We start from the raw sequence: 24,436 nt of genomic DNA on the forward strand, positions 1-24,436 counted from the left end.
TCTACACACTTTCTATTTGGTTTTAGTTGTTTATGTCTTTTTACATCCTGAAAGTGTATTTAAATGTATTTAATTGTTTTAAAGTAAAAAATGTGGCAATGCACAACAAATGTCATCCCACAACCAACCTTCCTTCCTTCCTTCCTTCCTTCCTTCCTTCCTTCCTTCCTTCCTTCCTTCCTTCCTTCCTTCCTTCCTTCCTTCCTTCCTTCCTTCCCTCCCTCTCTCCTCTCCCAGGTGGGTGATGTGGTGCTAATGAAGGAAGATGAGACGTTCCCCTGTGACCTCATCCTTCTCTCCACCAGTAGGGAGGACGGGACCTGTTTTGTCACTACAGCCAGTCTGGACGGGGAATCCAGTCACAAGGTAACACTACACTCTGACTGAGAGAGAGGAGGAGGGAGATGGGAGGGGGAGAGGGAGAGAGGTGGGTGAGGCAGAGATAAAGAAAGAATGGGAGAGAGTTGAGGGAAAACGAAAGTGAAAGAGAGAGAGAGTGGGAGACAGGGGAAAGAGTGAGTGAGAGAGAAGGGGTGAGTGTGTTTATGTGAGGGATAGAGAGAGATGGAGAGAAATGGAGAGAGAGAGTTAGTATTCTGTTTCATTAGAGGGGTAGTGTGAGATGCATCGTGGCTCGATGTGTTCCTGACCTCTCTGTGTCTCTCTCCATCCCTCCACAAAGACCTACTATGCTGTACAGGACACTAAGGCCTTCAACACAGAGGAGGATTTCGATACTCTACAGGCTTCTATTGAATGTGAACAACCACAACCAGACCTCTACAAGTGAGTGACAACCCTGCACACAACACCCCATCCAGACAATCAGTACTGGTTGTAAATGTATGTGTATAGAGAAAAACAACGCAAAACACACTAACTCACACATGCATTCCCTCTCTCCCTGGACAGATTCGTGGGCCGAATCAATATTTATTCGGACAGAAACGAGCCCATCGCGAGGTAAATCCAGACCCAGGAAATTCACTCCAAATTCAGGAGGTCAATGCTCGTTTGCATTCAGAAAAAAGACAATGTGTATTCTAACAAAGAAGTGTATTCTGTGTTTGTTTCAGGCCTTTGGGATCTGAGAACCTACTTCTCAGAGGGGCGACACTGAAAAACACAGAGCACATATATGGTAAGACTCTACACTGGGTGACCTTGTAATGACATCACTAATATAAACTAAAGACACTACACTGGGTGACCTTGTAATGACATCACTAATAGAATCTAAAGACACTACACTGGGTGACCTTGTAATGACATCACTAATAGAATCTAAAGACACTACACTGGGTGACCTTGTAATGACATCACTAATAGAATCTAAAGACACTACACTGGGTGACCTTGTAATGACATCACTAATAGAATCTAAAGACACTACACTGGGTGACCTTGTAATGACATCGCTAATATAATCTAAAGACACTACACTGGGTGACCTTGTAATGACATCACTAATAGAATCTAAAGACACTACACTGGGTGACCTTGTAATGACATCACTAATAGAATCTAAAGACACTACACTGGGTGACCTTGTAATGACATCACTAGTAGAATCTAAAGACACTACACTGGGTGACCTTGTAATGACATCACTAGTAGAATCTAAAATAGATTCCTAGTTTTCATTAATAGAATGGGTGTGGAATGTTTAGAGATTCCACTCCAAATCGTTAAGTTCCTGTGGGTTGTATAATGAAGCCTGTACAGACCTGTATGAGTGAGAATATTACAACCTGTCAAGCAGGAATGCAGTCAGTACACTGCATGAGATGACATGACTGCAAGCCAAGTCTTATTATGAAATCAGATGACTGGGATGGGAATTGATTTCACAGATAATTGTAGGACACTATAATAGTATTCAGTACTGACAGAGACTTGACTTGTCAGATCTGACTGATATTATTGCCACCAGGGCTGCATCTCAATAGTCCAAAGTTGTTCCCTTTCCTAGTCTCTTTCCTTCATCTCCACTGATGTGAAATATCTCCCCAAGTTGACCCTGTTGTTTGTGTCTCCTAGCTGTTGCCATCTATACTGGTATGGAGACCAAGATGGCACTCAACTACCAGTCCAAGTCCCAGAAACGCTCTGCAGTGGAGAAGTAAGGCCCACCAACATGGTTGTGTTTTCCACTTTATGATGCATGTTTACCATGTTTCCGGACAGGTTCACTTAACGTTGATTACCGTCTAATTGCATCATATCCGCTTTCCCCATAAAGACCCTTTGAGACCGTCCACCCTTCCTGAAGACATTCAAATGTAATTTCCTCTGCATCTGTCTCCCCTCCTCTCATCCATCCTCTCTGTCACCCCTCCTCTCTGTCACCTCTCCTCTCTGTCACCTCTCCTCTCTGTCTCCCCCTCCTCTCTGTCACCTCACCTCTCTGTCACCCCTCCTCTCTGTCACCTCTCCTCTCTGTCACCCCTCCTCTCTGTCACCCCTCCTCTCTGTCACCTCTCCTCTCTGTCACCCCTCCTCTCTGTCACCCCTCCTCTCTGTCACCTCTCCTCTCTGTCTCTCCCTCCTCTCTGTCACCCCTCCTCTCTGTCTCCCCCTCCTCTCTGTCACCTCACCTCTCTGTCACCCCTCCTCTCTGTCTCCCCCTCCTCTCTGTCACCCCTCCTCTCTGTCTCCCCCTCCTCTCTGTCTCCCTCTCCTCTCTGTCTCCTCTCCTCTCTGTCTCTCCCTCCTCTCTGTCCCCCCCTCCTCTCTGTCACCCCTCCTCTCTGTCTCCCCTCCTGTCTGTCTCCCCCTCCTATCTGTCACCCCTCCTCTCTGTCACCCCTCGACTCTGTCTCCCCCTCCTCTCTGTCACCCCTCCTCTCTGTCACCCCTCCCCTCTGTCTCCCCTCCTCTCTGTCTCCCCCTCCTCTCTGTCTCCCCCTCCTCTGTCTCTCCCTCTTCTGTCTCCCCATCCTCTCTGTCGCTCCCTCCTCTCTGTCTCCCCCTCCTCTCTGTCTCCCCCTCCTCTCTGTCTCTCCCTCCTTTGTCTCCCGCTCCTCTCTCTCCTCCTCCTCTCTGTCTCCCCCTCCTCTCTGTCTCCTCCTCCTCTCTGTCTCCTCTCCTCTCTGTCTCCTCTCCTCTCTGTCTCCCCATCCTCTCTGTCTCCCCCTCCTCTCTGTCTCCCCTCCTCTCTGTCTCCCCCTCCTCTCTCTCCCTCCTCTGTCTCCCGCTCCTCTCTGTCACCCGCTCCTCTCTGTCTCCCCTCCTCTCTGTCTCCCCTCCTCTCTGTCTCCCCCTCCTCTCTGTCTCCCCCTCCTCTCTGTCTCTCCCTCCTCTCTGTCTCTCCTCCTCTCTGTCTCCCCCTCCTCTCTCTCCTTCCTCCGTCTCTCCCTCCTCTCTGTCTCTCCCTCCTCTGTCTCCCCCTCCTCTCTCTCCCCCTCCTCTCTGTCTCCTCCCCTCTGTCTCTCCCTCTTCTGTCTCCCCATCCTCTCTGTCTCCCCCTCCTCTCTGTCTCTCCCTCCTCTCTGTCTCCCCTCCTCTCTGTCCCCCCTCCTCTCTGTCCCCCCTCCTCTCTGTCACCCCTCCTCTCTGTCCCCCCCTCCTCTCTGTTACCCCTCTCTCTGTCACCCCTCCTCTCTGTCACCCCTCCTCTCTGTCCCCCCCTCCTCTCTGTTACCCCCCTCTCTGTCTCCCCTCCTCTCTGTCCCCCCTCCTCTCTGTCACCCCTCCTCTCTGTCCCCCCCTCCTCTCTGTTACCCCCCTCTCTGTCACCCCTCCTCTCTGTCACCCCTCCTCTCCGTCTCTCCCTCCTCTTTCTCCCCCTCCTCTCTGTCTCTCCCTCCTCTCTGTCTCCCCCTCCTCTCTGTCTCCCCCTCCTCTCTGTCTCTCCCTCCTCTGTCTCCCCATCCTCTCTGTCTCCCCCTCCTCTCTGTCTCTCCCTCCTCTCTGTCTCCCCCTCCTCTCTGTCTCCCCCTCCTCTCTGTCTCCCCCTCCTCTCTGTCTCCCCCTCCTCTCTGTCCCCCTCTCCTCCCTGTCTCCCCCTCCTCTCTGTCACCCCTCCAGGTCAATGAATGCGTATCTGATAGTGTACCTGTGCATCCTGATCAGCAAGGCTCTGATCAACACAGTGATGAAGTATGTGTGGCAGGCTGACCCAGACAGAGATGAGCCCTTCTACAACCAGAAGACTGACATAGAGAGGCAACGCCATATAGTAGGTTATAAAACTACAATACCCACAATTCAGCATTATGGGTGTAATTTTTATGCAATAGCTGATGTGTTTTTCACCTCTCACTTTCTCTCTCTCTCTCTCTCTGTCACCACTGACTCTCTCTCTCCCTCATCTCCCCTCTCTCCCTCCTCCTACCTCCGTCCTCTCTCTCTCTCTCTCTCTCTCTCTCTCTCTCTCTCTCTCTCTCTCTCTCTCTCTCTCTCTCTCTCTCTCTCTCTCTCTCTCTCTCTCTCTCTCTCTCTCTCTCCAGTTGATCCGGGCGTTCACAGACTTCCTGGCCTTCATGGTGTTGTTTAATTACATCATTCCCGTGTCCATGTACGTTACCGTGGAGATGCAGAAGTTCCTGGGGTCCTACTTCATCATGTGGGATGATGAGATGTTTGACGAGGAGCTGGGAGAGAGGGCTCAGGTTAACACATCTGACCTCAATGAAGAACTGGGACAGGTAGGCTATACACATAGTACACACACACACACACAGGCATGGAAGCACACACACACACACACACACACACACACACACCACACACACTCACCACTCTTACCTGAATGTGTGGGTTTTCCAGGTGGAGTACGTGTTTACAGACAAGACAGGCACCCTGACAGAGAACAACATGGAGTTTATAGAGTGCTGTGTGGACGGCTATGTTTACATCCCTGATGCCATCTGCAATGGACAGGTCATGCCAGGGGCAACAAGCATGGACATGATTGACTCCTCACCTGGACCAGGGGGCAAGGTGAGACAGAGAGCCTCACTGTCACTTGATGTACTGTACGAGTATGTACAGGACAAGTTACCCCTCCCTAACCACTGATACAGGGTCAGATATTGTTTCATCCCCCTTTAAGACCAGCTGGATACTAGAGGCTTTTACCTGGATGTCCTGGGTGAACCCTAACCCTATCCCTATGAAGACCAGCTGGATACTAGCAGCCTTTACCTAGATGTCCTGGGTGAACCCGAACCCTATGAAGACCAGCTGGATACTAGCAGCTTTTACCTGGATGTCCTGGGTGAACCCTAACCCTAACCCTATGAAGACCAGCTTGATACTAGCATCTTTTACCTGGATGTCCTGGGTGAACCCTAACCCTATCCCTATGAAGACCAGCTGGATACTAGCGGCTTTTATCTGGATGTCCTGGGTGAACCCTAACCCTAACCCTATGAAGACCAGCTGGATACTAGCAGCTTTTACCTGGATGTCCTGGGTGAACCCTAACCCTAACCCTATGAAGACCAGCTGGATACTAGCAGCTTTTACCTGGATGTCCTGGGTGAACCCTAACCCTATCCCTATGAAGACCAGCTGGATACTAGCAGCCTTTACCTAGATGTTCTGGGTGAACCCTAACCCTATCCTTATGTAGAACAGCGGAATACCAGCAGCTTTTACCTGGATGTCCTGGGTGAACCATAACCCTATCAATATGAAGACCAGCATGAAGACCAGCTGGATACTAGCAGCCTTTACCTAGATGTCCTGGGTGAACCCTAACCCTATCCTTATGAAGAGCAGCTGGATACTAGCGGCTTTTACCTGGATGTCCTGGGTGAACCCTAACCCTATCCCTATGAAGACCAGCTGGATACTAGCAGCTTTTACCTAGATGTCCTGGGTGAACCCTAAACTCAGAGTGACACTGATACTCTCTCTAAGGATGACACATTAATCCACCCAGGGATCCAGTGTCTCACACACACACACACACACACACACATTGCTGTGTGCCAGGACTAGAGAGGGCCGCTTCACTCCGGTGACCAGCCTGTGCCATTCCTTTGTCTTCTGTGTGTCTGAGTGTGTCTGAGTGTGTCTGAGTGTGTCTGTGTGTGTCTGTGTGTGTCTGTGTGTACGAGGACTAAGAAGCATGACTTTCAGGAAATGTGGATTGTGTTTTACTATGGATCCTAATGATGTATTCAAACGTATGTTTCCTGTATTCGTGTGTTTATACGTATGTATGTGTGTGTTGTGTGACGTGTTCTCTGTGCTTGGCATGCCAGGAGACTGAGGAGTTGTTCTTCCGGGCGTTGTGTCTGTGCCACACGGTACAGGTGAAGGAGGAGGTGACAGTGGATGGCATCAAGATGGGTATCCATCAGAACAAGGCCACCTCCTTCTACATATCATCCTCACCTGATGAGGTGGCTCTGGTGGAGGGCATGAAGAGGTGATTGGCATGACACACACTCACACACTCAATCACATGTTTTACATTTTAGTCATTTAGCAGACGCTCTTATCCAGAGCGACTTACAGTTAGTGAGTGCATACATTATTAAAATTTTTTCATACTGGCCCCCCGTGGGAATCGAACCCACAACCCTGGCGTTGCAAACGCCATGCTCTACCAACTGAGCTACATCCCTGCCAGCCATTCCCTCCCCTACCCTGGACGACGCTGGGCCAATTGTGCGCCGCCCCATGGGTCTCCCGGTCTCGGCCGGCTACGACAGAGCCTGGATCACCCAGTCACTCACTCACTCACACACTCACACACTCAATCACCCAATCACCGACTCACTCACTCACTCATTCACTCACTCACTCAATCACCCACTCACTCACACACTCAATCACCCAAACACCCACTCACTCACTCAATCATTCACTCACACACTCACTCACTGACTCATGCACACACACGCAACAGGCAGAAAGTCTTTCCTACTCCCAGGCATTTCAAATGAACTAGATAGATAGATAATATACAGTGTATTCGGAAAGTATTCAGACCTCTTCCCTTTATCCACATTTTGTTATGTTACAGCCTTATTTTAAAACGGATACAATTTTAAAAAATCCTCATCAATCTACACACAATACCCCATAATGACAAAGCAAAAAGTCATTTTTTTTTGTGATTGCAAATTTATAAAAAAATAAAAATAGAAATACCTTATTTACATAAGTTTTATCCATTTTAGAATAAGGCTGTAACATAACAAAATGTGGAAAAAGTCAAGGGTTCTGAATACTTTCCGAATGCACTGTATAGCCATACATTTAGCTGCAGTTTAACCTGCTCCCCTGTTCTGACAGTAATGGTACGTTCCTCTTTCCCCCAGGCTTGGCTTCACCTATCTGCGGCTGAAGGACAGTCACATGGAGATTCTGAATAGGGAGGATGAGGTCGAGAGGTCAGTGTGTGTCCATTACTCCAGCCATGGCCTGTGGGCATCAGTTTATCTTACTGACCGTTTGTGTGTGTGTGTGTGTGTGTGTGTGTGTGTGTGCGTGGTCAGTAACCCAACCCCTCTCTCTCTCTTGCATCCAGGTTTGAGCTGCTGGAGGTATTGACCTTTGACTCCGTGAGGAGGAGAATGAGTGTCATCGTCAGGTCCACCACAGGTACTGTACTATAGTACAATTACTACCAGTATAATACTAGAACATAGAAACTACAGGTACTGTACTATAGTACAATTACTACCAGTATAATACTAGAACATAGAAAGTACAGGTACTGTACTATAGTACAATTACTACCAGTATAATACTAGAACATAGAAACTACAGGTACTGTACTATAGTACAATTACTACCAGTATAATACTACAACATATAAACTACAGGTACTGTACTATAGTACAATTACTACCATTATAATACTAGAACATAGAAACTACAGGTACTGTACTATAGTACAATTACTACCAGTATAATACTAGAACATAGAAACTACAGGTACTGTACTATAGTACAATTACTACCAGTATAATACTAGAACATAGAAACTACAGGTACTGTACTATAGTACGATTACTACCAGTATAATACTACAACATATAAACTACAGGTACTGTACTATAGTACAATTACTACCATTATAATACTAGAACATAGAAACTACAGGTACTGTACTATAGTACAATTACTACCAGTATAATACTAGAACATAGAAACTACAGGTACTGTACTATAGTACAATTACTACCATTATAATACTAGAACATAGAAACTACAGGTACTGTACTATAGTACAATTACTACCAGTATAATACTACAACATACAGTGAGGGAAAAAAGTATTTGATCCCCTGCTGATTTTGTATGTTTGCTATAATTTTAATGGTAGGTTTATTTGAACAGTGAGAGATAGAATAACAACAACAAAATCCAGAAAAACACATGTCAAAAATGTTATAAATTGATTTGCATTTGAATGAGGGAAATAAGTATTTGACCCCTCTGCAAAACATGACTTAGTACTTGGTGGCAAAACCCTTGTTGGCAATCACAGAGGTCAGATGTTTCTTGTAGTTGGCCACCAGGTTTGCACACATCTCAGGAGGGATTTTGTTCCACTCCTCTTTTCAGATCTTCTCCAAGTTATTAAGGTTTCGAGGCTGACGTTTGGCAACTCGAACCTTCAGCTCCCTCCACAGATTTTCTATGGGATTAAGGTCTGGAGACTGGCTGGGCCACTCCAGGACCTTAATGTGCTTCTTCTTGAGCCACTCCTTTGTTGCCGTGGCCGTGTGTTTTGGGTCATTGTCATGCTGGAATACCCATCCACGACCCATTTTCAATGCCCTGGCTGAGGGAAGGAGGTTCTCACCCAAGATTTGACGGTACATGGCCCCGTCCATCGTCCCTTTGATGCGGTGAAACACCCCCAAAGCATAATGTTTCCACCTCCATGTTTGACGGTGGGGATGGTGTTCTTGGGGTCATAGGCAGCATTCCTCCTCCTCCAAACACGGCGAGTTGAGTTGATGCCAAAGAGCTCGATTTTGGTCTCATCTGACCACAACACCGTCACCCAGTTCTCCTCTGAATCATTCAGATGTTCATGGGCAAACTACTTCAGACGGCCCTGTATATGTGCTTTCTTGAGCAGGGGGACCTTGCGGGCGCTGCAGGATTTCAGTCCTTCACGGCATAGTGTGTTACCAATTGTTTTCTTGGTGACTATGGTCCCAGCTGCCTTGAGATCATTGACAAGACCCTCTCGTGTAGTTCTGGGCTGATTCCTCACCGTTCTCATGATCATTGCAACTCCACGAGGTGAGATCTTGCATGGAGCCCCAGGCAGAGGGAGATTGACAGTTCTTTTGTGTTTCTTCCATTTACGAACAATCGCACCAACTGTTGTCACCTTCTCACCAAGCTGCTTGTCGATGGTCTTGTAGCCCATTCCAGCCTTGTGTAGGTCTACAATCTTGTCCCTGACATCCTTGGAGAGCTCTTTGGTCTTGGCCATGGTGGAGAGTTTGGAATCTGATTGATTGATTGCTTCTGTGGACAGGTGTCTTTTATACAGGTAACAGAGATTAGGAGCACTCCCTTTAAGAGTGTGCTCCTAATCTCAGCTCGTTACCTGTATAAAAGACACCTGGGAGCCAGAAATCTTTCTGATTGAGAGGGGGTCAAATACTTATTTCCCTCATTAAAATGCAAATCAATTTATAACATTTTTTACATGCGTTTTTCTGGATTTTGTTGTTGTTATTCTGTCTCTCAATGTTCAAATAAACCTACCATTAAAATTATAGACTGATCATTTCTTTGTCGGTGGGCAAACGTACAAAATCAGCTAGGGATCAAATACTTTTTTCCCTCACTGTAGAAACTAGAGGTATCTGTATCTGAATGGGAGTGGCTGGTGCTTTTTATAGAGGAGTGCAGTCATTACTACGGCAACCCGGTCATTATTCTGTAAGCCTATATGTGTGTCTGTGTGTGTCTGTACTGTATGCTAATAGAGAGGGTCGTATGTGTGCGATGGGGTCAACAGGCAGATGGCATACTAATGACGGTAGAGTCAGTCTCACTGATGAACAGTTCTAGTGTTGTCTGCCACAGACTGCTGCAACCTAATGATGCTTCTCTCTGCTAATGAGGAACCTGTTTTAACTGTGTGTGGGTGGGTGTGTGTGTGTGTGGGTGTGTGTTTGTGTGTCCACAGGGGAGTACTACCTGTTCTGTAAAGGGGCCGACTCATCCATCTTCCCCAGGGTGATCTCTGGCAAGGTGGAGCAGGTCAAAGCCAGAGTGGAGCACAACGCTGTGGTAAGGACAGACACACACACAAACACACACACACACACACACACACACACACACACACATACACCCACTGAAGCCATTAAGAGACACTAGAGGCCATTGTCCTAAAGTATCTCCAAAATCAGACTTTCCGAGTTTCTGACCTCAAATGCATTTTTGACTTTCATTTTTGCTTTGTTTGAGGTGTATATTGTCATATGGCTGTATGGTAGACCCTGCTAAATGCTAACTGATTATTATGTCCTTTCTAGTCCTGATAGTGTCCTTACTTAAGATGTTGGCCACCAAAAGTTCCAAGACAGTTGTATATGGAATGTAACTGAGAATTTGATTGACTGTCATTATGGAGTGTTTGGTGCCAACGTGGAAGGTAGTCTACTGATCCCTGTGTATCCATGGCTCTGGCCCAATCTCTCCAACGCTACACTGACAGAATCAGGACAGGCTGGTTGCCATAATTCTGGATGCAGTTTGGGTTGCCGTTGGCAGCGGCGCCGACCCGTTTCTTTTGACTGTCATGGAGAATGCGTTTCCCTGGTTACGTTACAATGGGATGGCCAGCGGGGATGCTGGTGTGAACCAGACTGGCACTGAGAGAATGTCAGAACTGACGTGTCATTGTGTGTGTGTGTGTGTGTGTGTGTGTGCGCACATCTGCGTGCACGTACGCATGTTTGTGTGTGTGCGTGTGTTTGTTTATGTGAAAGGTCAAGGTCATAAGTCTACTGCCACAGACTAAACTGGTATGGGAACTCTGCCCAGTGGGACATCCTTCGATGCCAGTCTGTGCAAACTGCAGCTTTTTGGAACCCACTGCTCTGTCAGTTATGTCATTGACTGTTTTTAGCTGGGAAAAAAGCAAACAGAACAGTGGAATAAAAATGTTTATCGGATTGGCAATTGCAACATCAAAGTGTCCAGTAATCATATCAAAGCATAACTTATTTGCCTCTCATAACATAATTATCTCTCTCGCTCTCACTCTCTCTCTTCAGGAGGGCTTACGGACACTATGCGTGGCGTACAGGAAGTTGAGCGTGGCTCAGTACGAGGAGACGTGTCACCTGCTGAACAGCGCCAAGCTGGCCCTGCAGGACCGAGACAGGAAGCTGGCCGAGGCCTATGACATCATTGAGAAGGACTTCATACTGCTGGGGGCCACCGCCGTGGAGGACAGGTAACGTTCTGGAACCACAGCATCATCACTGTCTATTCTACCCATTCTATTGATATTTTTCTGGGGTCCACTGCTGTAGAGGACAGGTACAGATCTAGAATCACAGGATTATAGAATCTGCATAGTCTTTTACATTTTACATATTTAGCAGACGCTCTTATCCAGAGCGACTTACATGAGCATTTAGGGTTAAGTGCCTTGCTTACGGGCACATCAACAGATTTTTCACCTAGTCGGCTCGGGGATTAGAACCAGCGACCTTTCGGTTACTGGCACAACGCTCTTACCCACTAAGCTACCTGCCGCCCCTTTTCTACCCAATTCTATTTCTATATTCTGGGGTCCACTGCTGTAGAGGACAGGTACAGATCTAGAATCACAGTGTAGAATCACAGGATCATAGAATCTGCATAGTCTTTTCTACCCAATTCTATTTCTATATTCTGGGGGCCACCGCTGTTGAGGACAGGTACCGATCTAGAATCACAACGTAGAATCAGAACCACTATCTTGTGGATTTTAGATCTATTGTTTCTACTAATTCTATTTCTATATTCTGGACAGAAGAGAGTTATATTACAGGCAACTCTTTTTAGAGCTAACAATGTATGGGGCTAGAGAGACAGGGAGTAGAGTAGTGACAGTAGAGTATTCAACTGAAACTCAACCCCACTCTCCAAGCCCTAGTTTGCCTAGTTAATTCATGACAATAGGACTCACTGACCCGGTCTAGGACGTTAGCTATTGAACTAATCACATTGTTGAGCAAAAGTGCTGAGCATTCCTGTAGTGATGTTGGCTATTGAACTAATCACATTGTTGAGCAAAAGCGCTGAGCATTCCTGTAGTGATGTTGGCTATTGAACTAATCACATTGTTGAGCAATAGGGCTGAGCATTCCTGTAGTGATGGCACTTGTTCTTTCCCAAAGCAGCCTGTAAACCAGAAATATTAGTTAGCTGCAGGACTGCAGTCTCTCAGGCTAACATTAACCTCAACAGGAACAGTAGCGGCAGTAGTCAGTCAGTCAATATGTTGTGTCTGTCAGGCTCCAGTGCAGCCAGCTAATGAGCAGATAACCACATTAGAGTTCCACTGTTATTGATCTCTGCCAGACATCCATAGCAGCTGATGAAGTGGGGTCTCTTACTGCCGTTCTGTCTGTCTGTCAGCACAGACGTCATGCTAAAACATCAGCGGTTTTACTCTGGTATCAGGTCTGCTTCTGCCCCATTAAAGAGAGTCAGTCACAGCCCATCACTGTTCCTTTCTCTCACTCACTTCTCTATCTGTCTATCTGTGTGCTAGTGTGTGTGAGTTAGTGTGTGTGTGTGTGTGTGAGTGTGCTAGTGTGTGTGCTAGTGTGTGTGTCATGTTTTCCTCTATCTTTGTGTGTGCATGTTGATGCGTGCACGTGTGTGTGTGTGTGCATGTGTGTATGCGTCTTTCTGTCTGTCTGTCCCTCTGTCCGTCTGTCCGTCCGTCCGTCCGTCTGTGTGTTTGTCTGTGACTCCTGGGCTGTGGTAGTAATTCGCTGGTTGGCAGGCAGCAGGCTGCACTGTAGGGAGCTGTGAATCCTAACTGCACTGCGGCTTCATTATGGACTTCACTGTTCTGTGACGTTGGACTGCTGCTGCAACAAACCCACTCCAGGTCAACACAGCACTCCAAAGCCAATTTACTGTACCAGTGGAGGATGCTGAGGGGAGGACTGCTCATAATATTGGCTGGAACGGAGCCAATGGAATGGCATCAAATACATGGAAACCATGTGTTTGGTGTATTTGATACCATTCCACTGATTCCGCTCCAGCCATTACCACGAGCCCGTCCTCCCCAATTAAGGTGCCACCAGCCTCCTGTGTACTGTACTTAACTACATTTAGATAGTGAGTGATACTTTGACAGTGTAAAGCAGCACTACCATTATCAAAATGTAGTGTATCTTACTGGAGATAGTTGTTGTAGCACTTTTATTATAAACTGTTTGTGCATCTTGTGTCTGCACCATTCCATTCCATTCTAATCTAAACCTGAACAAATCATATCTGCTTTGTATGGATGTGGTAGAATTAGAGATTTAGAATGCAGCGTTTGGTCTGATGACCATGTACAGTGTTGCTCCATTGACTGCAGATGACCATGTACAGTGTTGCTCCATTGACTGCAGATGACCATGTACAGTGTTGCTCCATTGACTGCTGATGACCATGTACAGTGTTGCTGCATTGACTGCTGATGACCATGTACAGTGTTGCTGCATTGACTGCTGATGACCATGTACAGTGTTGCTGCATTGACTGCAGATGACCATGTACAGTGTTGCTCCATTGACTGCTGATGACCATGTACAGCGTTGCTGCATTGACTGCTGATGACCATGTACAGCGTTGCTGCATTGACTGCTGATGACTTTATATTGCCTGTTCTCCAGGCTCCAGGACAAGGCAGCAGACACCATCGAGTCTCTCCAGAAGGCTGGGATGAAGGTGTGGGTCCTGACCGGGGATAAGATGGAGACAGCGGCGGCTACTTGTTACGCTAGCAAGCTGTTCCGCCGGTCCACACAGATACTGGAGCTGACCACCAAACGCACCGAGGAGCAGAGTCTACATGACGCTCTGTTTGACCTGAGAAAAACTGTACTCAGACAGCATGGTAGCATGACCAGAGACACCTTCTCAGGGTGGGTGCCGGGAACCCAACACACATACACACGTGCACCTGGATGTATTTAACCATACTTGTGGGGACCAGAAATTCCTCACAAGAATAGTAAACTTACAGAACTTTTACTAAATGGGGACATTTTGTTAGTCTAGGGGGTTTAGGGTTAAGGTAGAATTAGGGTTAGAATTAGGTTTAGGGGTAGGGTTAGGTTTAGGGTTAAGGTTAGGGTTTGGGGTTAAGGTAGAATTAGGGTTAGAATTAGGTTTAGAGTTAGGGTTAGGTTTAAGGATTAGGGAAAATAGGATTTTGAATGGTTATAAATTGTGTGTCCCCACAAGGTCAGGTAAAGACTGTGTATATTAGCATGTGTGTCCCTCTGTGTGTGTGTCCCCAGTCTGTCTGCTGACTGTGTGGACTACGGTCTGATCATCGATGGGGCCACCCTGTCTGCGGTGCTGAAGCCCAGTCAGGAGGACTCCAGTCAGGGGAACTACAAGGAGATCTTCCTGGAGATCTGCAGGAACTGCAGTGCTGTGCTCTGCTGCCGGATGGCGCCCCTCCAGAAAGCACAGGTAGCCTAACAGGCCTTGTTATTTCATACGACACGTTTCCACAGCTGTTTCCGACCAACATGACTTTCGAGTCATGTGATCCGTCATGGCTAGGTTAACTGAAGGATGCACTGACACAGTCGGATGGAGTGTTGAGCTGGTTGATATTTTACCTCTCTAGTGGACTCCACTACCTCCCTCCCTCCCCTCCCTCCCCCGCCTCTGGTCTCTGGTCACCAATTAGTGCCACTCCAGACTATTGCCCCTCTCTCCCTCTCTCTATCCGTCTCTCCACTTCGCTATTTCTCTCCGACCCAGTATCTTTTTGTCTCTCTCTCCCTCTCTTCTCTCGCTCTTTCTCTCACATTAGACCCCACCTGTCATAGGATACATTTTTGGGGACTGAGGAGTTACAGTATATTATATTGAGCATATGTCTGACATGACTGTTACTATCTCTTACTGAGGAGTTCTATTGAGCTCTGTCTGACATGACTGTTACTATCTCTTACTGAGGAGTTCTATTGAGCTCTGTCTGACATGACTGTTACTATCTCTTACTGAGGAGTTCTATTGAGCTCTGTCTGACATGACTGTTACTATCTCTTACTGAGGAGTTCTATTGAGCTCTGTCTGACATGACTGCTACTATCTCTTACTGAGGAGTTCTATTGAGCTCTGTCTGACATGACTGTTACTATCTCTTACTGAGGAGTTCTATTGAGCTCTGTCTGACATGACTGTTACTATCTCTTACTGAGGAGTTCTATTGAGCTCTGTCTGACATGACTGTTACTATCTCTTACTGAGGAGTTCTATTGAGCTCTGTCTGACATGACTGCTACTATCTCTTACTGAGGAGTTCTATTGAGCTCTGTCTGACATGACTGTCACTATCTCTTACTGAGGAGTTCTATTGAGCTCTGTCTGACATGACTGTTACTATCTCTTACTGCACAATACCACTCTTCCCTCTAGTTCTCCTCCGCTGTGCTAGGAGGGAGAGGGATATGGGCTGTGATGTAATATGGCGTGACCTTCACCCAGGAAGTCTTACTACTATATGTATCCTCTCTGTCACGTTAATACACAAGAGTGGTTAGGTTCATATAACAACGTCTGTGGGTTTGGCTCTAACTCTCTTTACAAAGATTGTTTTAAACAAAGACATATCTTCTTGATGAATTATACAGATTTAAAAACTGTTATCTCGCTGATCCTGAAATGTTGTGTTGCCAGATTGTGAAGCTGATCAAAGCGTCTCCAGAACACCCCATCACGCTAGCCATTGGAGACGGAGCTAATGATGTTAGCATGATCCTGGAGGCTCACGTGGGCATCGGTTAGTATTACCCTGTTCACTGTAAATGGACCTCTCTTCAATAAAGTTATTTTAATTCGAATACGATTTAAATTGCCTAGGCTTTTGGTTGATTTTATATATATATTTGAATATAGTTTTGATATTTTTTTATTCATGTATATGACTCACCTAACAAATGGTAAAAGCGCTCAGTCCTATCTTCCCCCAAGGCATCATGGGTAAAGAGGGTCGCCAGGCGGCGCGGAACAGTGACTACGCCATCCCAAAGTTCAAACACCTGAAGAAGATGCTGCTGGTTCACGGACATTACTACTACATCCGCATCTCAGAGCTCGTCCAGTACTTCTTCTACAAAGTGAGTGTTTTCTCAGTAAATGTAACATGCTATGGGGAATACACAGGCTACTGATGATTAAGCATTAAAACTTTGTTATTTTCTTTTTCCTCAGAACGTCGCCTTCATCTTCCCTCAGTTCCTCTACCAGTTCTTCTGTGGCTTCTCCCAACAGGTACATAAAAGATGTGCCCAAAATTCTAGTACTTTAAACTATGACTTTGTGGAGAAGTTGTCATTGTTTTTCTCTGGTTAAGAATGCATGATAAATTACTAAGATATAAATATAGTTTTAAATGACTGATCTTGGCTGTTCTCTCCATCCTGTCTCCCTCCAGCCGCTGTATGACACAGCCTATCTGACGCTGTACAACATCAGCTTCACCTCTCTGCCCATCCTGCTCTTCAGCCTCATCGAGCAGCACATCAACATGGACATCCTCAAGAAAGACCCCTCCCTCTACAGGTAAGTGTTACCCACAAACTGCATGTCCCAGGATGCAATAGTGGGATGTGATACATCTCCGTAGGGTTCAGAGAGAGAGAGAGACTCTCAGATCATCTCACATTGGGAATGTTCCTCAGTTGATCTCTTCCACAGCGTTTTCTCAGAACATACTGAGGTAGATACTTGGAAAATCCTATCAGCTCTTGGCAAACTGCGACTTTGTCTCTCTCCCCATATGAACGCTGTTACTAAACAACAGCCGAATCCGCATTCTCAAGATGTTATAAGGCGTTACAAGATGCTATAATAGAATCACGTAGACTCACTTGTTTGTGAATCCATATATATAAAGCTCACATTGCTCAGTGGTGTTGCCGGTACATGTTTTTGTTTGCTTTTCCTCTCTCTGCCTGGTGACAATCAATACTCAATTTTCCTGCTAGCTACCTGTGGGTAATTGTGTGGAAAACTTAGACTTTAACAACGCAGCAGGCAGAAAGGCATGTCACTGGCATCAGGTCATTCCTCCATGCCTAGATTTGTCAGCTAACTGTTAAATCAATGCTGCCTTGCTCACGGTTGTGGTGGAGGAATGCTGTTTTAGCTCGAGAGAGTAATAGAAAGTGTGATTGATGTTAGCTTGGAATTCTTCTGGTTAAAGGAACAATTCACCCCAAAATCTAAATGTGTCAGACATTAGTATGAATTGAAAGAAATCTACAGATGAATGGAAAAACATAGAACCATCTAATTCAATCCCCAAATACATAGTATAATAGACTAATGTAATGCAAGCAGTATGCTCAGGTGTCTGGTCATCAGATAACATGGATCTCTTGTGTGTCCTCTCTATAGGGACATAGCTAAGAACTCCCTCCTATATTTACTGTATATAATGTGTACTGTAATGTTTCCTCTCTATAGGGACATAGCTAAGAACTCCCTCCTATATTTACTGTATATAATGTGTACTGTAATGTGTCCTCTCTATAGGGACATAGCTAAGAACTCCCTCCTATATTTACTGTATATAATGTGTACTGTAATGTTTCCTCTCTATATGGACAATGCTAAGAACTCCCTCCTATATTTACTGTATATAATGTGTACTGTAATGTTTCCTCTCTATAGGGACATAGCTAAGAACTCCCTCCTATATTTACTGTATATAATGTGTACTGTAATGTGTCCTCTCTATAGGGACATAGCTAAGAACTCCCTCCTATATTTACTGTATATAATGTGTACTGTAATGTGTCCTCTCTATAGGGACATAGCTAAGAACTCCCTCCTATATTTACTGTATATAATGTGTACTGTAATGTTTCCTCTCTATAGGGACATAGCTAAGAACTCCCTCCTATATTTACTGTATATAATGTGTACTGTAATGTTTCCTCTCTATAGGGACATAGCTAAGAACTCCCTCCTATATTTACTGTATATAATGTGTACTGTAATGTGTCCTCTCTATAGGGACATAGCTAAGAACTCCCTCCTATATTTACTGTATATAATGTGTACTGTAATGTTTCCTCTCTATAGGGACATAGCTAAGAACTCCCTCCTATATTTACTGTATATAATGTGTACTGTAATGTGTCCTCTCTATAGGGACATAGCTAAGAACTCCCTCCTATATTTACTGTATATAATGTGTACTGTAATGTGTCCTCTCTATAGGGACATAGCTAAGAACTCCCTCCTATATTTACTGTATATAATGTGTACTGTAATGTGTCCTCTCTATAGGGACATAGCTAAGAACTCCCTCCTATATTTACTGTATATAATGTGTACTGTAATGTGTCCTCTCTATAGGGACATAGCTAAGAACTCCCTCCTATATTTACTGTATATAATGTGTACTGTAATGTGTCCTCTCTATAGGGACATAGCTAAGAACTCCCTCCTATATTTACTGTATATAATGTGTACTGTAATGTTTCCTCTCTATAGGGACATAGCTAAGAACTCCCTCCTATATTTACTGTATATAATGTGTACTGTAATGTGTCCTCTCTATAGGGACATAGCTAAGAACTCCCTCCTATATTTACTGTATATAATGTGTACTGTAATGTGTCCTCTCTATAGGGACATAGCTAAGAACTCCCTCCTATATTTACTGTACATAATGTGTACTGTAATGTTTCCTCTCTATAGGGACATAGCTAAGAACTCCCTCCTATATTTACTGTATATAATGTGTACTGTAATGTGTCCTCTCTATAGGGACATAGCTAAGAACTCCCTCCTATATTTACTGTATATAATGTGTACTGTAATGTGTCCTCTCTATAGGGACATAGCTAAGAACTCCCTCCTATATTTACTGTACATAATGTGTACTGTAATGTTTCCTCTCTATAGGGACATAGCTAAGAACTCCCTCCTATATTTACTGTATATAATGTGTACTGTAATGTGTCCTCTCTATAGGGACATAGCTAAGAACTCCCTCCTATATTTACTGTATATAATGTGTACTGTAATGTGTCCTCTCTATAGGGACATAGCTAAGAACTCCCTCCTATATTTACTGTATATAATGTGTACTGTAATGTGTCCTCTCTATAGGGACATAGCTAAGAACTCCCTCCTATATTTACTGTATATAATGTGTACTGTAATGTGTCCTCTCTATAGGGACATAGCTAAGAACTCCCTCCTATATTTACTGTATATAATGTGTACTGTAATGTTTCCTCTCTATAGGGACATAGCTAAGAACTCCCTCCTATATTTACTGTATATCATGTGTACTGTAATGTGTCCTCTCTATAGGGACATAGCTAAGAACTCCCTCCTATATTTACTGTATATCATGTGTACTGTAATGTGTCCTCTCTATAGGGACATAGCTAAGAACTCTTTCCTATATTTACTGTATATAATGTGTACTGTAATGTGTCCTCTCTATAGGGACATAGCTAAGAACTCTCTCCTATATTTACTGTATATAATGTGTACTGTAATGTGTCCTCTCTATAGGGACATAGCTAAGAACTCCCTCCTATATTTACTGTATATAATGTGTACTGTAATGTGTCCTCTCTATAGGGACATAGCTAAGAACTCCCTCCTATATTTACTGTATATAATGTGTACTGTAATGTTTCCTCTCTATAGGGACATAGCTAAGAACTCCCTCCTATATTTACTGTATATAATGTGTACTGTAATGTGTCCTCTCTATAGGGACATAGCTAAGAACTCCCTCCTATATTTACTGTATATAATGTGTACTGTAATGTTTCCTCTCTATAGGGACATAGCTAAGAACTCCCTCCTATATTTACTGTATATCATGTGTACTGTAATGTGTCCTCTCTATAGGGACATAGCTAAGAACTCTCTCCTATATTTACTGTATATCATGTGTACTGTAATGTTTCCTCTCTATAGGGACATAGCTAAGAACTCCCTCCTATATTTACTGTATATAATGTGTACTGTAATGTTTCCTCTCTATAGGGACATAGCTAAGAACTCCCTCCTATATTTACTGTATATAATGTGTACTGTAATGTGTCCTCTCTATAGGGACATAGCTAAGAACTCCCTCCTATATTTACTGTATATAATGTGTACTGTAATGTGTCCTCTCTATAGGGACATAGCTAAGAACTCCCTCCTATATTTACTGTATATAATGTGTACTGTAATGTTTCCTCTCTATAGGGACATAGCTAAGAACTCCCTCCTATATTTACTGTATATAATGTGTACTGTAATGTGTCCTCTCTATAGGGACATAGCTAAGAACTCTCTCCTGCGTTGGCCCATCTTCATCTACTGGACCTTCCTGGGGGTGTTCGACGCCGTCGTCTTCTTCTTTGGTGCTTACTTCCTGTTCAACAACAGCACCTTCACCAGCAACGGACAGGTAAAGACACCGTCGCCGTGGCTACCTGTAGTGCTGCGTTAAAGAGTATATGTTGGTGTGAAGTATATAGTGATCGTCTGTTCATACTGCACTTCTCCAAGTGTTTTTTTACTGCCATGAAGGAGTGTCCGGTGATGTGGAGTGGATGATTGTCACTGTGGGTTATGAGTGAGTTCACTGGTCACACACAGGTTGGATCGATGTTGTTTCCATGTTTTGTCAACGTGGAAAACGTAATTGTCATCAATGTACATACTTTTCATCTAGTTTTGACCCAGCTTTTACCGACAATTAAACATGGACCTTTGAGTTCATTTGACATTGAATTCATGTTAGTGAACAACATTCTAAAACTTCAGTCAGGACAGCTGACGTCTGTGGCCAGTGGAAAGTGTGGTGATTTTAGGTAAATGGGTGACATAAGATCTCCTGGCCTGCAGATTCACCTGTGATCCTTTGCATAACAGCATGACCGGCTCTCCCATTCATATCTACGAAAGGAGAGCATGTTGAGTCTGCAGACATCTTTCTCTGTGCCGTTTATCGTTTTTTATTTCTTAATTTATGTTACTTTAACCTTTTGGATTGCTTTGATTTGCCTGTTTTTGCTTTATTTCCTTTGAACATCAGATTTTTTAGTTTTAGTTTTCCGGCCTCCAGTTCTTTCTTTTATTTTCTTCTTCTTCCTCCTCCTCTTCGTCCTCCTCTTACCTTTATGTTGCTTGTTCTTTATGCTTCTCTTCCTCTCCTCAGCTAATGACAACCAACACACAGATGGTAAGCCTGTCCCTATCTGTCTGTCACCCTGCTTTAGTTTTAGTTGGACTGTTTCCCCGCCCCCCTCCTCCTCCACTGCCCGTCGCATTGCGTAACCAAACCGCCCGTCATCACATCATCCAGCAGGTATCCCCTCATATCCAACCCCTACTGCCTGCTATAGGCCAATGAGCTGTAGGTATATCAGTGTAGTAGTAGTAAACCCATCCTCCAACCCCACTCATGTCTCCTTGTCTCATTGTGTAGTTGCCGTAGTCCAGACTTCGTCATGTTGTTTGTGTGTCCAGTACAACAGTGGTTTCTGCTAGTACACATCTACCATGGATGGTGGTAGAGAACCGCTCATATAGAGTCTTTAGGTCAGGGTTTTGTTTCCGCCCAACATTAACACAGAGCTGGGCTGGAACAAAAGCCTGCACATGCTGCGACCCTCCAGGACCAGGATTGGCTACCCCTGCTCTAAGATGTCATCTCCTGTCAGACTGCAAGGCAAAAGACTGTGAGACGGTCAGGCAGCAGTACATTAGAGCTTAGGGTTAACACAGTTCCAACCATACACTATAGACTAGAGTATGTGACAAAGGAAATGAATGGCCAAGGTACAGTTGAAGTCGGAAGTTTACATACACTTAGGTTGGAGTCATTAAAACTCGTTTTTCAACCACTCCACAAATTTATTGTTAACAAACTATAGTTTTGGCAAGTTGGTTAGGACATCTACTTTGTGCATGACACAAGTAATTTTTCCAACAATTGTTTACAGACAGATTATTTCACTTATAATTAACTGTATCACAATTCCAGTGGGTCAGAAGTTTACATTGACGTTGACTGTGCCTTTAAACAGCTTGGAAAATTCCAGAAAATGATGTCATGGCTTTAGAAGCTTCTGCTAGGCTAATTAACATCATTTGAGTCAATTGGAGGTGTACCTGTGGATGTATTTCAAGGCCTACCTTCAAACTCAGTGCCTCTTTGCTTGACATCATGGGAAAATCAAAAGAAATCAGCCAAGACTTCAGAAAAGAATGTGTAGACCTCCACAAGTCTGGTTCATCCTTTCGGAGCAATTTCCAAACGCCTGAAGGTACCACGTTCATCTGTACAAACAATAGTACGCAAGTATAAACACCATGGGACCACGCAGCCGTCATAACGCTCAGGAAGGAGACGTGTTCTGTCTCCTAGAGATGAACGTACTTTGGTGCGAAAAGTGAAAATCAATCCCAGAACAACAGCAAAGGACCTTGTGAAGATGCTGGAGAAAACGGGTCCAAAAGTATCTATATCCACAGTAAAACGAGTCCTATATTGACATAACCTGAAAGGCCGCTCGGCAAGGAAGAAGCCACTGCTCCAAAACCGCCATAAAAAAGCCAGACTACAGTTTGCAACTGCACATGGGGACAAAGATCGTACTTTTTGGAGAAATGTCCTCTGGTCTGATGAAACAAAAATAGAACTGTTTGGCCATAATGACCATCGTTATGTTTGGAGGAAAAAGGGGGACGCTTGCAAGCCGAAGAACACCATCCCAACTGCGAAGCACGGGGGTGGCAGCATCATGCTGTGGGGGTGCTTTGCTGCAGGAGAGACTGGTGCACTTCACAAAATAGATGGCATCATGAGGAAGGAAAATTATGTGGATATATTGAAGCAACATCTCAAGACATCAGTCAGGAAGTTAAAGCTTGGTCGCAAATGGGTCTTCCAAATGGACAATGACCCCAAGCATACTTCCAAAGTTGTGGCAAAATGGCTTAAGGACAACAAAGTCAAGGTATTGGAGTGGCCATCACAAAGCCCTGACCTCAATCCTATAGAAAATGTGTGGGCAGAACTGAAAAAGCGTGTGCGAGCAAGGAGGCCTACAAACCAGACTCAGTTACACCAGCTCTGTCAGGAGGAATGGGCCAAAATTCACCCAACTTATTGTGGGAAGCTTGTGGAAGGCTACCCAAAACATTTGACACAAGTTAAACAATTTAAAGGCAATGCTACCAAATACTAATTGAGTGTATGTAAACTTCTGACCCACTGGGAATGAGATGAAAGAAATAAAAGCTGAAATAAATAATTATCTCTACTATTATTCTGACATTTCACATTCTTAAAATAAAGTGGTGATCCTAACTGACCTAAGACAGGGAATCTTTACTAGGATTAAATGTCAGGAATTGTGAAAAACTGAGTTTAAATGTATTTGGCTAAGGTGTATGTAAACTTCCGACTTCAACTGTACATTTGACGAATATTGTTGTATAGGACATGTCAGGTTAGATATTTCATAGTTATGCAATTTGAAACAAAATGACCGTCTGTGGAGCTGACTTGACTTCTATCTCTAACTTATTGTCTTGGTGGTATATTTGGCAGAAAAATAAAATAAAGAAAACAGAAAAAGAGGAAGTTAAAACAACGCAGACAGAAGGAGTCTGTTTTCAACGTTCTCTTCAATCAGTGAATTTAATTTGCCCGTGCAGTAGTTTTAAAGACACGGCTCATTTTGACACCGTTAAAGAGATAGTTCACCCTCCAAGTCAAAGTTTGCCAGGTGTATTCATACAATGGGGTGAATTGTCCCTTTAAGCACCCTTGAGGAAAGCAGGTGGGTTAATGTATTGGCTGGTATCTTCATGTTGTTGACCCTCATCACCGTTGGTTTGGGTATTAGCATTCCATCAACATCACAAGCTATTTGAACTGACAGAACATGTTTTATTTTTTACAATATTTTTTTATAGACACATTTAGGTAATTTCAGGTTATTCTGTACTTTAAATACAGAATTGTTTTAATAAAAGCAGCTTGAAAATAGTTTAATATCCATTTTCCATCTCTGCACTGGTTTCACTTCATATAACTGTATGAAAAAAACATCTGTGGAAAATACAACTAAACTGTGTGATTTTGTATTGATTAATCCTGGATAATTGCTCACTTTTAAAAGCTAAACACGGCCACTAAAATATGTAGTAATGCAAAGGAAATGAGTTAGTCCAGGCTGACTGTAATTACAGTAGCATACTGTCCTCCTCTGAA

The 24,436-nt window shown here is 44.3% G+C and overlaps 1 protein-coding gene across 1 annotated transcript in view; it reads left to right on the forward strand.

Annotated features, from left to right (window-relative positions):
• The window catches only part of LOC311119596 (phospholipid-transporting ATPase IH-like), a gene marked incomplete at its 3' end in the record, with an annotated part of 64,746 nt that extends 44,087 nt beyond the window's left edge, over nt 1-20,659 (forward strand). Inside the window, exons 5-24 of the mRNA XM_084194269.1 lie at nt 238-366; nt 683-786; nt 913-963; nt 1,077-1,141; nt 2,041-2,122; nt 4,030-4,180; nt 4,452-4,649; nt 4,771-4,944; nt 6,216-6,382; nt 7,281-7,352; nt 7,490-7,563; nt 10,124-10,227; nt 11,220-11,401; nt 13,836-14,087; nt 14,466-14,643; nt 15,862-15,964; nt 16,156-16,301; nt 16,396-16,455; nt 16,619-16,746; nt 20,482-20,659. Coding sequence (XP_084050395.1) covers nt 238-366; nt 683-786; nt 913-963; nt 1,077-1,141; nt 2,041-2,122; nt 4,030-4,180; nt 4,452-4,649; nt 4,771-4,944; nt 6,216-6,382; nt 7,281-7,352; nt 7,490-7,563; nt 10,124-10,227; nt 11,220-11,401; nt 13,836-14,087; nt 14,466-14,643; nt 15,862-15,964; nt 16,156-16,301; nt 16,396-16,455; nt 16,619-16,746; nt 20,482-20,659 — 2,598 coding nt within the window. The remainder of the gene's footprint in view (nt 1-237; nt 367-682; nt 787-912; nt 964-1,076; nt 1,142-2,040; nt 2,123-4,029; nt 4,181-4,451; nt 4,650-4,770; nt 4,945-6,215; nt 6,383-7,280; nt 7,353-7,489; nt 7,564-10,123; nt 10,228-11,219; nt 11,402-13,835; nt 14,088-14,465; nt 14,644-15,861; nt 15,965-16,155; nt 16,302-16,395; nt 16,456-16,618; nt 16,747-20,481) is intronic.
• Nucleotides 20,660-24,436: the final 3,777 nt, after the last annotated feature.

The sequence above is a fragment of the Coregonus lavaretus genome (genome assembly GCF_964263955.1).
Source record: "Coregonus lavaretus genome assembly, contig: HAP1_SCAFFOLD_2504, whole genome shotgun sequence".
Classification (NCBI taxonomy): Eukaryota; Metazoa; Chordata; class Actinopteri; order Salmoniformes; family Salmonidae; genus Coregonus; species Coregonus lavaretus.